Source organism: Haliaeetus leucocephalus, unplaced genomic scaffold, assembly GCF_000737465.1.
Source record: "Haliaeetus leucocephalus isolate CR32 unplaced genomic scaffold, Haliaeetus_leucocephalus-4.0 Scaffold866, whole genome shotgun sequence".
Lineage (NCBI taxonomy): Eukaryota > Metazoa > Chordata > Aves > Accipitriformes > Accipitridae > Haliaeetus > Haliaeetus leucocephalus.
In genome coordinates this window covers 523,954-539,785 of record NW_010973302.1, presented here as the reverse complement: position 1 = coordinate 539,785, position 15,832 = coordinate 523,954, and the positions used below count along the sequence as shown (strand labels likewise).

The 15,832-nt window shown below is 36.9% G+C and overlaps 1 protein-coding gene across 1 annotated transcript in view; it reads right to left on the bottom strand.

Moving 5' to 3' along the window:
- Positions 1-315: 315 nt before the first annotated feature.
- The window catches only part of LOC104841367 (chromosome unknown open reading frame, human C18orf25), a 44,020-nt gene continuing 28,503 nt past the window's right edge, over positions 316-15,832 (bottom strand). The window contains exons 3-5 of the mRNA XM_010582975.1: positions 9,479-9,661; positions 5,307-5,433; positions 316-1,618 (exon numbers count right to left, since the gene is read on the bottom strand). Coding sequence (XP_010581277.1) covers positions 1,429-1,618; positions 5,307-5,433; positions 9,479-9,661 — 500 coding nt within the window. The 3' untranslated portion in view covers positions 316-1,428. The remainder of the gene's footprint in view (positions 1,619-5,306; positions 5,434-9,478; positions 9,662-15,832) is intronic.

Below are 15,832 nucleotides of genomic sequence, written 5' to 3'. Positions count from 1 at the left end.
GTACAAAATTCCCACTAGAAACATTTTGAATACAAAGGAACATTTTAATTGCACAATAGACATTTAAAGTGAGTATCATCTTGTTAAAGTCTAATCTTTGGTTTTTGCCTTGAGAAAGGCTCAAAATGACAGATGAGGGGCAGGAATTTCCAGAAATTTACACTACAGAAACTACAGCCTGCTAAAGTAAGTAGTTCCACTGATTTCAGTAAATATTCTGGTAGAAAGTGTTTCCTGGATCATACCCTAAAAACAATTCCAAAACTAGGATAAGAGACATGACCTTAAGCCAGGAAAATGGTGCAGATCTAGTTGTTTTTAAAAAAAAAAAAAAAAAAAAAAAATCACAACCTTAGGCCCTGATCCTGCAACATCTCTTAGGACAGAGTTTTAAGCACTTGAATGGCCCCACGAGTTTCAGTGACCTGTCCGAGCTGAACGCTACGCATCTGCTAAAGTGCTTTGCCAGACTGGGGCTTCGCGACACGGTTTTTGTTATTTTTGTTAGGGGTTTTTTTTTGTTGTTTTTTTTTTTTTGAGATGGTCAGTGAAGCAAATAAGCAACAGTAGAAATGAGGACTAACAAGCAAAATGTTTCATTTCTCTCCTTCTCCTACTCCAAGCAAGACTCGGATACAGGTAAAAAAGTTCAGCTATATTTGAAAAGGAGAGGGATGCTGGGCCTTTTTATTACTTTTCTTGTGCTTTTGCAATAATCAGCTGCTACTAAGTCACTACTATTACTATCTTAAACTGTAACAAGCTGTGGGAAATGATCAGTGAAACACAGTAGTCAAGTAGACAGAAGACTCAGCACTGAAAAGAGTGTAAACTATAAATTATATTGAAAATAAAAATCCTTTAATTAAAAAGCTGTTCAGTGCATACGTTATGGGCCGTTTGTATTAAAGACAGTCCCTCGTGCTGGTAACATAACCAAATCAGCTTGGGTATAAATACTCTTGGCCCAATTTTCGGAAGTGTTGAATACCCCCAGTTCCACTGAAATCAGTGAGGACACAGCATTTCTCAAAATCACTGATGCTCGCACAGCAAAACACTAGCTTCTACTAACAAACTCAATATACTGATAAATTAAAAATGTTCTGAAGTTGGAGGTGGGAAAGGGTGGGAGGACATAAGTTTGCACACAGTTATTTCTTCAGATTAACACACACGTTAGTAACTGTAGATGTGTTATAAATTTGGTGCTATTGGGTTTTAATTCTGGGAGGAATCCTCCTTTGAGAAGGCAAAACCATTTTAAATGATACTGAAATTATACTACATTCTTATGGAAATGAAAAACTTCATGAGTTTGAATTTCATAATGCCAGGAACAGGGCTCCTGAAGCTGAAGCTTTAACAATGAACTTCTGTGCCACAAAAGGGAGAAGGGGTGGGGGACAGAAACACAGTGACATTGCATTACAGTAGATATTTGCGTCTGGTATCTTCATCCAAAGTGAGGTCTACTACTTCTGGGGGTGAAGACCAATTCTGCTGGGGAGTCACAGCTGTCCATGATTGCGTTTGCTGAGTGTTAATGTACTGTGAGCCTGAGCCATGCTTCCAGGAAGACACGCTCTGAATCACACCTCCCCTGGGATGCACGCACCTGTAGCAAGGCAAAAACCACAAAGGATTAAAGCTACTATCGAATTCGGGCACAAGATTCTCAGCTGCAGTGTTTTATCACTTAGGCATCTTGTTAACATGTCCCTCTCCAAAATGTCCTTGTGGATTTTCCAGTTGTAGAGTCCATGACATCTTAAACAGCCAGTAAACAAAGCTGAGACTAAACTTAAACTTGGTGGGGGGGGGATTATATTATTTTTAAGAACTGAATTCTGCCAGTGGGTGTAAAGTGATATTCCTTACAAAATATATGCATGGATCCCAAGGATCTTGAAGAAGTCTGCCCCATCATGTATAGTACCATGCATTATTCAGAAGCGTAGTTTCCTGCTAGCAGTTTTACCCACTGGACTTTGAAAAAGAGAAAAAATTTAAGTGAGGCTTGATGAGACAAAGAGAAAAGCTATCTTTCTACATGAAATCAAACCCATGTTAAAATAAGGACATAATGATACTTTCATTACAATAATTACAAGAGATCTTGTAATTACATTATTACAGCTGTTACATTTGATTTTTCTTTGGTCTTAACTAAAAATTACAAACATGCTGGGAAGTGCTCACTGAGAACAGTACAACTGCACTTCAGCAAAACATTTAAGCTTTCAGTGATTATAGTCAATAAGACTAAATCATATATTTAAAGATAAGCATACGCTCAAGTGCCTTGCTGAAGTGAGGTACATATCTACTTATTTGCACAGTATTTTTACCTATTATATTCATAATAGGTATGTGACAATTGAAGTACAAGCTAATAATAATTAGAAAAAAAAAGACTAATTTTGTTATATGAGGAAGTGATGACAAGAATTTACTGGAGTCTTTTAAGATGATCACTCCATTTCCAGCTGTAAATCTTCAACAAGTGCCAGTAAAACTTTACACCTAGTGCTCCAAAAATTGTTTTGCTCTCGTAACACTGGTGGTGGCTGTAGCTGCTCCTGGCTGCATACATAAGGAGGAGATGTTTGGCTGCTGGGGTAACCTTTTCCCATTTCTTTGTGAAGGCACGTGTACTGCATTGCAGGAACCCAGGTTTTCTGCACTGGTCAAATATTCCTGACATTTACGTTCTATTTGTTTTAATTTAAGGTAGTGCAATTTATTTTCTCCAGAACTACTTAGGTTATGCTCATCTCTCTTGGCTTGGTTAGAGTTTCATGAAATAGAATGAAAAATCTCATTCTCCGAGCTCTAACTTCTCTGAATATAAATGTCTCATTTCCTTCTCAGATACGCTATTTAGTTTTGGATGTGACGTTCAGAATGACTTTTTTATTACTTCTTCAATCTTAAAAATACATTCTTAAAGTACATATCTACAAAGAATTAGTAGTAAGAGACAGAACTCTAACAAATGTAGGGGATTTGGATTTTTTTTTAAAGCTTTCTTTTAAGAAAAAAAAATTTTTAAGCATAACTGACAAGAAAAGCTTGTAGCCAAAGCAAACTAAATACGACATTCAGTCTCAGGGACTATGGTCCATCGTTCTGATAAAGAACAGTCCTCAATGCTTAGACAAAGCTAATACTAACTTTTCTCCCCAAAGATGACAAAATGCAAGCTACAAATTATCTCACGGAAATGACACCCCACAAAAATGAAAAGTGTTTATCCTCAAACAAGTCACACAAGCAGCCAATAGCAAAACGTTCAATCAAACATTAGCTTAGGGAACATGCTTTCCAATCTGTAGCTAAGGGAAGATACCAAGAAAAGGCAACCAAAAAAGGGCCGGGAGGGGAAAAAACCCTAGGAAAAAACAGAGGAAGACTGTTTTATACACATGCATGATTAAAAAAAAAAATCTATTTGAGAAAAATTAAACAAACTGAAAAACATGACTTGGTGTCCTAAGTAGACGCCAAGTAATATTCCAATGATGAGAAATACCACCAATTCACTAGCAATCTGAAAAACTACAACTGATGGACAAACTCTAGGGTGTCACGACTCACGCCAGTCCCACAACGACATGGAATATGGAGCACAATAAAAACCAGTGTAAGCAAAAGAACTGCATCCAAACACCATACTAACTAAGCATGCGAAAAATACTGATGAAAAAACCTAAACCTTTTCCAAACGACAACCCTGTCAGAAGCCCATCAATACTTCATAACTGCAAGCCTAGACCTGCAAGAGAAATAAAATCTAAATAGGATACGAACAACTGAAATGTGTGAGTATTCAATGAAGCCAGTAAAAACTAGTCTTTGGGAGATGGCAGATGGTTACATGAACAAAGGAAAGCACAAAAGTGTGCTTTAAGTCTATCTTTGCTGAAACTATTTCAGTCCATACCTACTAAAACTGATTTCAAACAGCAACTCTGCATTTACTTAACACTTCCATTTTTGTAAATGGTAAGTATTATCGAGGCAAACAGTATGGAAAGCTTTTGAATAGGGGTCCTCAAGCAGAAGGGTTGTGCGTACGTAGTGCTAGACAGATTTACACAAACTACTACTGGAGGACAAGTCCACACTGCTTACCATTAGGACAAAGATCCTCCAAGCCCTGGATCTGCTGGATAAACAGCCAGGAGAGCTACTTCCTCAGGAATTAGTAGCTTCCGAAAGAGTTTGCCATGCAAGCACTTTCACTATTCTAAAAGCAAAGACAAAATCTCTCTTCCTTGGGCACCTTAAAATTTCCCATTTTTCACATCCGACAGCACTGGATTGTGCTCACACTATCTGTACAGTTTCCTGCCTGGGAAATTGGGTCCTGTACACCTTCCTTCTTCCTTTCCTCAAAAAAGATGCAGTGAAGGGACAATGAGGAACAGCTTTGTTCCTTGTCCTTCACACCCCTTTTGTGCCTCCAAGCATCCACCAGACAGCAGGTTAGTTTTAGAAAAGAGCTTGTCTGTATACTGTTTTAACTTGCTTTTATTCCACCATATTAACACTCCATACTATATGAAAATGCCAGTCGTGTTCAACTGCTTCTTAATACCTTAAGCCAAGGAAAGATCATAGACTAAAGATGAAGGGTAACATCAAAAAAACGCCTATCAAGACTAATAGCTGAAGCACAGCTGGACAGCTGTCTATCTGAGCTTGAGAGAAACCTCTGGCTTCCTTACCCTCATCTGCTTTAGGGATTTGAACTCTCTTGTATCTTGAAATAAAACCAAGAATCACAAGGATCCAATTTTTAATCTGAAAGGGCTATCTTATGACATTGGCCTTTGAAAAGTTGATAGTCTTTTTACAACTACTGATTTATTCAATAAACTGGAAGCTGATTAAATGCTTAAAGTGAGTATTTTGATAGGAAACAAGAACCTACATAAATATTTCTGTTTATGTATTTGCATATTCACACTATGCCCTTAAAATCTGAATTCCTGATGTATATAAATTTGGTATCTCAGTATTTGGTATTTTAATACTACATATGTTTAGCCCGTTAACGTTTGATATCAAATCACAAGCTTAATCTGAATACTTACCAAGCTGGTAATGTTCTAAAGAAAAACATCACCATGACCAGCAGAATAGAAAAAACAAGTGCAACATTTATTACCTTTTGGGCATCAGTCATGGATGGATAACTACAGAAGTGGAAGTCAGCAGTTTTTTCTTTATTAATTTTGGCAATACAGATATTCTGATAAAATAAAAGGAATATTAGAGCAAGAAAAAGGAATTCATACCTGGCATGTTCCTGAACTCCAACAATCTCTACTTCGCTATCAGAAGAGGCAATATTAATTTCTTCATTGATCTGGGCATTACCAGAGGAGGTTTTGTCACTTGCAAGGAAGCCTGCATCCAAATGACCTACAGATGGGGAAAATGCAAATACAGCCAACATTTAACAGCATACACAACTCAGAAATCAGCTGGAGAAGGAATTTTCCAACTAACAAAAAAAAAAAAAAAGGATTGAAACACTGAAATTGGAAAATCTTATTAGATCAAGTTGTCCAGCTTTCAGTTCATCACAACATACAGGATGACCACTGGATTTATCCAGTCTCAATAGCTCTAGTGATGGTGTTAGCACACAAATGTGAACAAAGCCTGACTATCGCATCAAGCACACTTGATGTAATTAGGCTTTCCAGCTGTTATTTTATGACAATAAAAATAAGAGTTAGACTGTACCTAAACCTCTTTGAAATAAAGACACAAGACAATTTATTGTCAATAAATCAAACTCAATGATACTGTGGCAAACAAAGCCCATAGGCTGGACAGAAACATCACACACACCAAGGAAAATTAATTTATTTTCTTTTTTTTTTTTTTTTTAAATAAGGGTAAGTCGGTCAATGAAAAAAAGAAAAAAACAACAAACCCATCACGTTCTGGTCACACTGCTTCACACATCTGCTCTAACATTATTAAAAATACTTGAAAAAAAAATCTGTTTTTCATAAGTTCCATATACAGCAGCATTGGTTTTTAATTACAGTTTCTCAATGCTATCCAGTTCATTGGTCTGTCAAACAAGTCCTCTCTAAATACAAGTGTGGCAGGTTTTGCCTTTTCTGCAAAGAAGGTCCTTCACCACAATTAGTGAAGCTGTGTTGTGATGTATTAAATAATATTTGCATGGAAAACACAAAACAGCCAAAATGATGATTTGTTTTATAGAAAATAAATCATTAAAAAATCAATTTGAAAAAAATATTTCAATAAAAAAGGTAGCTTTTACTTTTTTTTTAACCCCCCTAAAAAAAGAGATTACTTCTACTGTCTCTCTTTAGCAGTCACCTGGGCAATGCTGGGCAGCCCTGAAGCAGATGACACTACCTACTTCTTGGAAACCACTCACTCAGCTGTATTACACAGGGGAAGAATCATTTGTCGAGCAAGAAATTTGAGATTGGATGAATATATTATGTACATCTAGTTTGACTGGACACCTCTTCAAAGATGAGAGGAGGAGGACGCAACAACGATCCGCAGAATTTCAAAGGCATGCGAACATGCAGAACTGATTATACCCCCCGGTAGATCAAGAGGACACAGAGAGAAGAAATTAAACTTTAAACAAGTGCCAGGGAAACTTTCTAATGACTGCCTAAAGTACTTGGAAAAGAAGCAAGCAAATAGAAGGGCAGAGACCATACTGTATGTTCAGTTTTTGCAAAGTGAAGACGCTTGGTGCAACATCTGATGAGGGTGAACAAGGGAAGGAAACCTGTGTGCTGCCCCGTACCCGAAGGAGGAGTTTCCATCTCACAAGACAAAAAAGATTTGTCAGCTGAACTTAAAACGAATTAACAGCCCAGGCAGACTTTTCCTAACATCGCAGCTCAGCTGAACATTTCTTGGCAAATATCACTGACTGCCAGAAAGTCCCCAAATGGGTCACGGATATTTCTTTAATAGAAGTGGCTGGGCACACTGTGAAACATGAAATGGAAGTGCTCAGAGGCTTTGATTCATGTGCTGGCGATGCAAACCGGGAGCTTTACAGGATCACCGCCCCAGTGATTTGCATCGCCCCGCTCCTGAATGTCACCGCTGCTACAGCACAGGCAGCAGCAGAGTAACACAATCCTTGGTCATGGATTCACGCAGACTGGGATGGATATCAACCTGCCTTAATAGGTCGCATTACTCTATTAATGACATAACACCATTCTGCACCCTTTGCTAGACAGGGTAATGTCTGGCAGAGGGGCAAAGCAGACCAGCTCTTAAATAGCCCCAAAATGAATCCCCAGAGGTATAAATGGGAGCCCCAAAAGAGCTTTCATATATTACCATAGCTTTAAGTTCAGACAACAAAACGGTAATTAGCAGTAGAGAAACCATGATTAGCAGAGTAAATACTGTGAGAGTAGCTGAGCGTAAATCAGGTTTATAGCATACAGATAGATATACAGCCTCTGGCCATACAAATTTCATGCCTAATAACATGCCTACACTGTTAATTTCTTTGCACGAACATTAAGATGACGCCCAAAGGAGATGTTTTGTTTGCCCTACAACATCAGGGCTTGCAAAACAGCCCAAAATATTTGCCCATGCACAAAGATGTGATAGTGTGTCCTAATAAGATTTTTCACTTAGATAAAGCTTATGTTGCTATTTTCCCATGGGAACACATCATTAAATGTCTGTTAAATTAGATACTGGCTGAAGATTAATTTGGGAACAAGATGTAAGATTTGAAAATTCTGCTTTCCAAATATGCAATCCTAGACATGGTACGAAAAGGCCAGTACTGACAAATGTGCAGTCAGAAGTGTACTGAGGCTATGGGGCTCTGGGGCAAGGTGTATGCAGGAAGAAAAAAGAGAGATTCATCCTTCAGACATCAACACGGCCGTAGCACCAGGAGCAAATTTGCCTGGACACATTCCCACAGGGTCAGGGATGAAGAAGTTTCTTGAAGTTTTCTAGTTTTCTTTTACCTGGCAACCTCTTCCTTGCAAGTCCCCTTGGATATAGGTGGAAGGAAGAAAAACAAACTTTACCTGCATCACAGCATTGTACTCGTAAGAGGAAAGTGGAAGAAAGCTTGGTAAGAAACATTACTTTTTATTTTCCTACACCCCTTTGAAGTACCAATGCATTAGTGCTATACAACAAAGTTAACTTCAGCTGTTCTAAACATTTAATAAACCACTTAAAGAGTGGGCTTGTTGGGGGTCAAATAGCTAGCTATCAGTCAGCTGCTATTCTGCAAACAATACCAGTGAGCTTGAAAAACACCAGCTCGCTTCAAAAAGGCTGGAACAATATCCAGCCACAGACCACAGTGAAAATAATGCATCAGAGATTCTCATATTCAAATAATGGACTCGTCCACTCTATAATAATGGAACATCTCTTTCAAAATCAGTCACATACTTGTATTTCTTTAAGCCTTATAGACATTGAGAAGTAGCTCGGAGATACCAGGATGCTTCCAACGTAGGTGCCCTTTGGCAGGCTTACGTTTGGAAAACACAGCACGAAACAAAAAACCGCTGTGCGCCACCACTGCGGGCAAGACTCCGTATCTTATGAAGCTAAAAATCCTAACGTGTATTAAAAAAGATGAGTGGAAAGAAAGGCAATATGTTGGCATACAAGGCTATGGGATGAAGTCGATAGGAAATATTTCCTGTTAGCACTCTACATCCAAAACACAGTAGCATTTCATGTTGTTGTATAACTCTTGTTAGTGAAGAATTGCAAGCGCTTAGTGAAGCTGAACAATTTTTATGAGCTACATGAACTTCTCTGAATTCTTCCATCATTATTCCCACTCTTGCTTTCTTGAAGGAAATGTCTTTGCTGTCTCTTGATGCTAAGCCCACCTTACCAGCACCTTTTCATCCTTCATCTTTATCTGATGCTGGTCTGTCAAATTTTCTAAGGTATGTTAGAAATGCAGATGGAATATGGGAATAATTCATGCTTGCATTTTAAAGAAATAGAGACAAACAAAAGACACAAAAAAGACATAAACAGACAACAACTATAATACTTAAAATGAGATCATGATCTATTTACTAGCTGGTGGCATGGGTTGTCATAATCAACCATTTAGTAACAAGCTTAGCTCACTTTCATTTAAAAAAAAACAACCAACACCAAAACCCCAGACCTAGGTTCCAAGAAGTAATTAGAGGGAAAAGGAGAAAAAATAATTAGGAAAATTAGTGTCAAAAAATACATGGCAGGAATCTTTGTCAATTTTTATCAGTTGTATTTTGGAATAAATGTCAGATTTTTAATAAGAACCTATACCGATTTATTGCAAAATCCACACAAGGAGTTTTTAAAGCTGTATAAACTACAAAAATACTGAAAGCAAGAAAGGGAGAGACACTGACTGAGATGCTGGAACAAATGTCAGAGGAGGGGAATTTAAACAAACCTGTATCAGCACTCAGTTCATCTAGCAGCCCTCTGGTTCTCCAGGTAGATCCCGAGTCTTGATTTCCTAAAGAATTATTGTGCTCTTGAACTACTGCAGCCGCCAACAGATTGTCCACATTTACCACTTCTGGGTCTGAATTTGTGTCCGATATATCATAATGAGCTACAACTGGAGGTCCATCTGCAGAAGGAGAGAAAAGCAACGCAGATTAGAAGTCAGGATACTGTGAAAGACACCTTTAAAAGTACAAATAATTTGTTTAAGGATTAATGCAATCTCCTACATGAGGCTCTTAAAGACCTAGAAATTATATGAATTATTAAACTGCACTTAATGAACATGGTCTGAGATTACAGAGACATTTTAACCTTTGCATACACAGAAAACACAAATGTAAGAAAACCACGTTTATTAATGTATCAGTTATTTGTGGATTATCTTTTATATTAACACATAAGCATCTCCATATCTGACAACATTACATTTACAATCTAAAAAAGGATAAAAATTTCAGTTTAAAATAAAAATTAAGTTACAGGACATTAAATTTGGCATGACACGATATTTATCTAGAGAATTTTACAAAATTCAAGTGACAGCTTACATTACTTTAGGGTTGACTGAATAAAACTAACTTTTTGATATAACTGATCCAGTGACAATAAATTTAATATTAGACAACTTTCCTTTCATAACATTTACCTGTCAAGGACAGGGGAATTTTTCAAAATGGCAAAGTTTTTTGCTGGTGTTTTTTTAAGATCAAGAATAACAAGAAACAAAACTATAATGTACAGTGATAAATATGCTTTTAATTCAACATGATTACCATATGCATTTTTGGCCACCAAAGTGAAGGGGAAAAGAGGGAGAGAAAATTGCTTACACAATTCTGAAATCTATTCTTGAGAAATAACAAAAAGCTATTTTTGGTCTATTTTGTTAGGATGGACTATTTTCTTTGTGAGGAATGAAAATCACTTATAATTGAAAAGGATGCTACAAAGAGAAAAGGCTCTGAAAAAAAGTCAAATTCAAGACAAGGATTAATGTGGAAGCAAAGAAAGAACGGATAAATATTCTAAAAGGATGCACATTGTAACTCAATGCCTTGTCTGAGCTACAGCTTACTGACTCAGAGTGGATGGAAATGGCTGAAGTTCCCACTCCCCAAATGAGAGAATCAAAACCTTCCTTGGGTCAAGACTTCATCCACAAAAATGAGTATGAAATAGGAAAACAGGTTGGGCCAAAGCTCAGCAGCTACTGCAATTCTTTAACTCCAAGGAAATTCTGACAGTTGAGTGTCTGCAGGACTATTTTGTTATGGGTATGATACATAGAGGGTTCAATTTGTATGGGATAATATAAAATAATCTTAAACTAATAATGTGTTTATGAAGATAGAACCTTCAGAATTATAAAACGACTAGAGAAATCTTTAAAAGTCACAAAGAATAAAATGAAAAGACTTTTCAGGAAAGATTGGTTTCTTTCAGAAGTGCTAAGTGCTTGCTGAAGACAGAAAGAGCATGATGAACTAAAAGTTTCAAATTTAGTCCTCTGGAAAGCTGTTTCTACTGAGGTTTTTTTTCAGGGGTGGTTTTTTTGGGGGGAGGGTGGGGAGGTTTGTAACTTGGTTCCTGAAACACAATTCAACTCACTATTTTAAGAAACGCCTATTTTGTGATTAGCAACACACTTCATTAAAGAGTGACCATATTGCTTAAGTTGTACTAAAGATCAGTTTTGCAACAAGGTATGAAGAAATTCACAAAATATTTCCAATCAGACCTGCCTCCAAAACAACAATTTCATAAACCAATGTTATATTACAAACTTAAAACAGACCCGACAAAAATAAATGGGTAGTTAAATGCCAATGTATTAAAGACCAAACTGTTCGCAACATGAAACGCTGATGATTATGACTGGAAAAGAAGTCCTGATAATTAACTGAAAGACAATCTTTGTCTTTTTAAAAGGCAATTACAAAATAATGGAATACCAAGTTCAAAATTAAGCTGGCTGATGTTCAGTTAATTATTTGTGAAAGCTGATGATTAAATTACATGCAGAAGTTACAACTGGACTAAATCATGAGAGGCATGTTTTCTTTCAGTCTTATCATCAGAGTTCAGTGTGAACATATATAATGTGAGCTATAAAAATAAACAGTCGAGTGCAGAAGATACGAGGGTCAAGTACAATATTGACTATTTGACCATTTTTTCAATAGGTTATCTAAAATTTCAGGAGCTATGTACTGTTCCTTCAGGTCTTTGTTTCTCTTGCTTCTTACTAAGATAACTCCAAAAGCAGAAGAGAAATCTGATTTTAGATAGACGTGTCTACACAAGTAAAATTATATTTGGACAAAAGGCACCAATAGTCTCAAGTCAAAATTGTACCACTCCTACATGTATAATCATGCAAAAATGTATAATAAATGTATATACATGCAGAGTGATATTCTCATCACCTACCCATAGAAATAACTTGTGTGAAAGTCTTCATCAGTAGGAAATACAAGCATAAACTTGTTATCTGTAGCTCCACTCTTGTATCTTCCACACTTCCAAACAGCACACCTTATAACTTAGCTTAAATTTAGTATACATCAAACAGACAAAAATATTTTCAATATAATTTACATACTGTAATTATATTTGTCAGTCTAATAGCCACCAATTTAACAATCTGGAAAAAACAAGCTGCCTATTTACAAAGCAATCACAGCAGAGATCTATTTTTGCTTTTTTCAGCCTTGCCTTTCAGGATCAGATTTGGAAATGAAAGGCCCCTGACACCAGGGTTATCCATACCTATCACCAGTAAATGACCAACGAGGCCAAGATAACAGCGACGATGCTGCAACAAATCCTAGGATTCGCAGCATGTATAAAAGAAATAAGCAATAATTGCGTACATGTGTTTAAAAAACAAACAAACAAACAAAAAACAATAGAAAAGTTGTAGACAATTACAACTAGATTAAAGTTGTAGCGAAGGCATATAAAAAAAAAATCCTCTAAAAATCCTCCATTCCCAAAAGTCCGTTTCCTTTTCAGTGCTACAAGGTCAGGACAGGAGGGGTTAAATTCGGAAATAAATAATACCTCCCTAGCCAACTGCGTGATCATCCGATGATGTGATGCAAAGTGAATGTGTGGTACCAAGAAATAAGGACAACTGGCTTCAGCTAGGAAATAAGTGAAGAAATGCTTTCAGGTTGAAAATGTAAAAGGATTAACTACAACCATAGTTGTAACTTATCATCTTTTCTTTACAATAGAGCCACTCCTCGTAATTACTGACTGTAACAGGATTTCAACAGATAGAAAAACAGACACGAAAATAAACTATGCCAGAATCAAAATTTAATGTAGCACAATTAGGAGGTTCCCTGGTCAGTAATTTAAACAATCTATTTCAGAAAAATCACGTTTTGAGAAGCCAAGGTAGCTGAAAGACTTACATTTCCCTGGTGATAAGCTTTAATTCATTTCTAAAGCAATAAATGCTTGAAAAAGACAAGGCTGAAAGTTAATAAGTACCAGCAGCAAAATACAGCTGTTGACATTTAATGTTAACAGAGGGAGGGAAAGACTGCCGCCTTTTTTTTTTTTTTTTTTTTTTAAAAATTGGGGGGGAGAGGGGATCATGGGGACAAGCATTTCCAAGTGTCCAATTCTCCCTTAATTTACAGAGCTCATCAAAGCTAACTCCACTCAGGACAACCGAATCAGAAGCCACATGCACAAATATTCAGGTCTACACACATCAATTTTTATTTTAAGCTTGTAACATAGAAAATTCAGTAATTTCTTATCTGCTAGCCACTCTCATGCTTTTCATAGAGCCACATCTCAACATCCAGCGGTCTAAACTGTGTTGTAAGCTCCACACTCCTATTATCTCTTAATTCATTATAATGGCAGCACAAGCAAAAAGGGGGAATCAACCGTAAAATTTCAGCTGTAGGTTAAAAGGAGCAATCCTATATGAAGCACCGTACCTTTGCACTGCAACAGCTGTGTATCAATGCACAGCAGTACTTTATCATAGGAAACAAAAGATATTAGCTGGCAGAACCTAAAGAGGGAATTTAGTCCTTTAAGTCATTATTTCTCTTTAGCTTTCTTAAAATTTAGGCATGTAGTGCCAAACTCATCACCTAAACTCCCTCCCACTGTAGCCAGAGAGAGGAACTTCAGGGTCAAGTAATCTCAGCCTGGAAATTGCAGCCTGGAGCATCATCATCATCTCCCCTCCTTCCCCAGTAAATGGAAAAAGCTTAGACAACCACCTTAGACAAGGCGCCTAACTTTTACACTGCTGAATTTCAGCAAGATGAATTCCAGCCTTAGGGATGGGATTTAAACTTCACTATACTTTCTCTACAAGTAGTGGAAAAAGACTGAAATCTCCAGAGGACTATCCTGATTGAAATAATTTCAAAATTAAAAGCCTAATTTGGGTGGTCTAAATCGCCCTCTGGAGTCATCAGTATCATTGCAATGAGGAGATGTGGAGCCTTATTTAGGTGTGAATATCACCCTAAGCTTTAAAACACACAGAACAGGTACAATAATAATAGCAATAATAATTACAGCACTTTATTCTTACAAAAAGCTTTCCATTAGTGGATCTCAAAGAGCTCCGAGGTGGTTATTAACCTCCTTTTGCCTACGGGAGAAACTGAGGCAAGCAGAGATTTGCAGCTTGCTCGAGGCTAACAAGCAGAGGAGCTCAGCTTTGCTGAAAACAACACTCCCCTCAAATTACTGAGCTATTTTTAACTGGTAAATTATTGAGGCGTTTAAAAATAGTGTTTAGGAACGCTTTCGTGAAACACGCAAAAGCTAAAAAGGCAACACACAGAAACACCCAGGTAATCGCAAGCCCAAGGAGACACAGCTTCTTCCAGCCTCACCTCTGCATCTTCAGTGTGAACGCAGGCACTGCTTTGTCTCAATCTCAGTACTCTAAACTAAATTGCATTTATTTTTATATAACAAAAGGGAATACCGAGACATTTTAAAATAGTAAAAGATCTAAGAATGCCCTCATTTACACTAGACAAATTTAAGAGAGAACTCCATTCACTTCAAGATTAAGCAAAACATAGGACTTTAATACCTGCATAAATTTTAAGATCAGATGACCATTACAGTAATCGAGATAATCATATTTTCTGTGCCAAAACTTAGAAGATTCATCTTAAGTGACTTGCCAAAACAGTTCTACAGTAGACACATCAGTAACTGATCGAAACAGAAAGGCTTCATATACAAGACTACAGGCTGAAGTGACAGTCTGCTTGTTTTAGATAAACAATACAAACCTGGTATTATTAAAAACACGATCCAGAGCTGCAGTTTCATAAAGTTTGTGCAGTTCAAATGGCATAACCTAGCTGAACCCTAAAACAATTCCCAAAGGGGGATGGGGGGGTGGGGGGGCAGGAGATCTGTGCTTTTTTTATGTTGTTTAGCAACATGAAACACTTCACTTCTATTTATATTTATTTATTTATTCCAGGTTACAGTAGTTACATTTCAAAATTTACAGGGTTAGGCAAAGAATACATTGTAAATACAATAAAAAAACAATAGTAGTGTAACAACATTCTCTCTAGAGTCATAAAGTGAACAAAAAGTTATTGATGAATCCACTTTCCTCACATTTTCCTTCATTTCACACAGTAAAGCTTTTGTGTTTGGTTTTTTTTACCATAATAATAAAATAATAAACTCAAAACAACACGATCAAATGAGTATCTGTTCTCAGACTGGATCATTTTTAATATATCACATCAAAAGAGATCTCAAAAATTCAAGTCTTGCTGATCAACATTCATTCTTTCGGGCTTTTTGATGACTAGATGGAAAATATCTTGGATTTTTTTTACCAAATCATATATAAAGACATAATAAAGTCTTTTGCACTGTGTGTTAAGCAAAGGCACATGGAACATGGCTGTGTATCGAAAATACCAGGCAGTGGCATGCACTTTCTATCTCATGATAGGATTTATTTTCCCTGATGCCACCTTATGATTCATTAATTATGGAAGCAGATATATTAGCCAGATCTCTTCTCCAGTTTTACTTGCAAAAGCCTATCAGGAGGGTTTTGGAAACCATCACACTCTACTCTTACATAGCTAAGACAGTTAAAAAAAAAATTTCCCTATGTGAATAAAACTTACATTAAGAAAAGGCAGGCAAACACGCACCCTGTACGCACCCCTCCAGAAAACATCACATTTTTACAAGTAAACTGCATCTTCCCATGGAAGGACTGATACAGCCTTGATGCAAAACTTTTGATGGTCCAGACTAACCT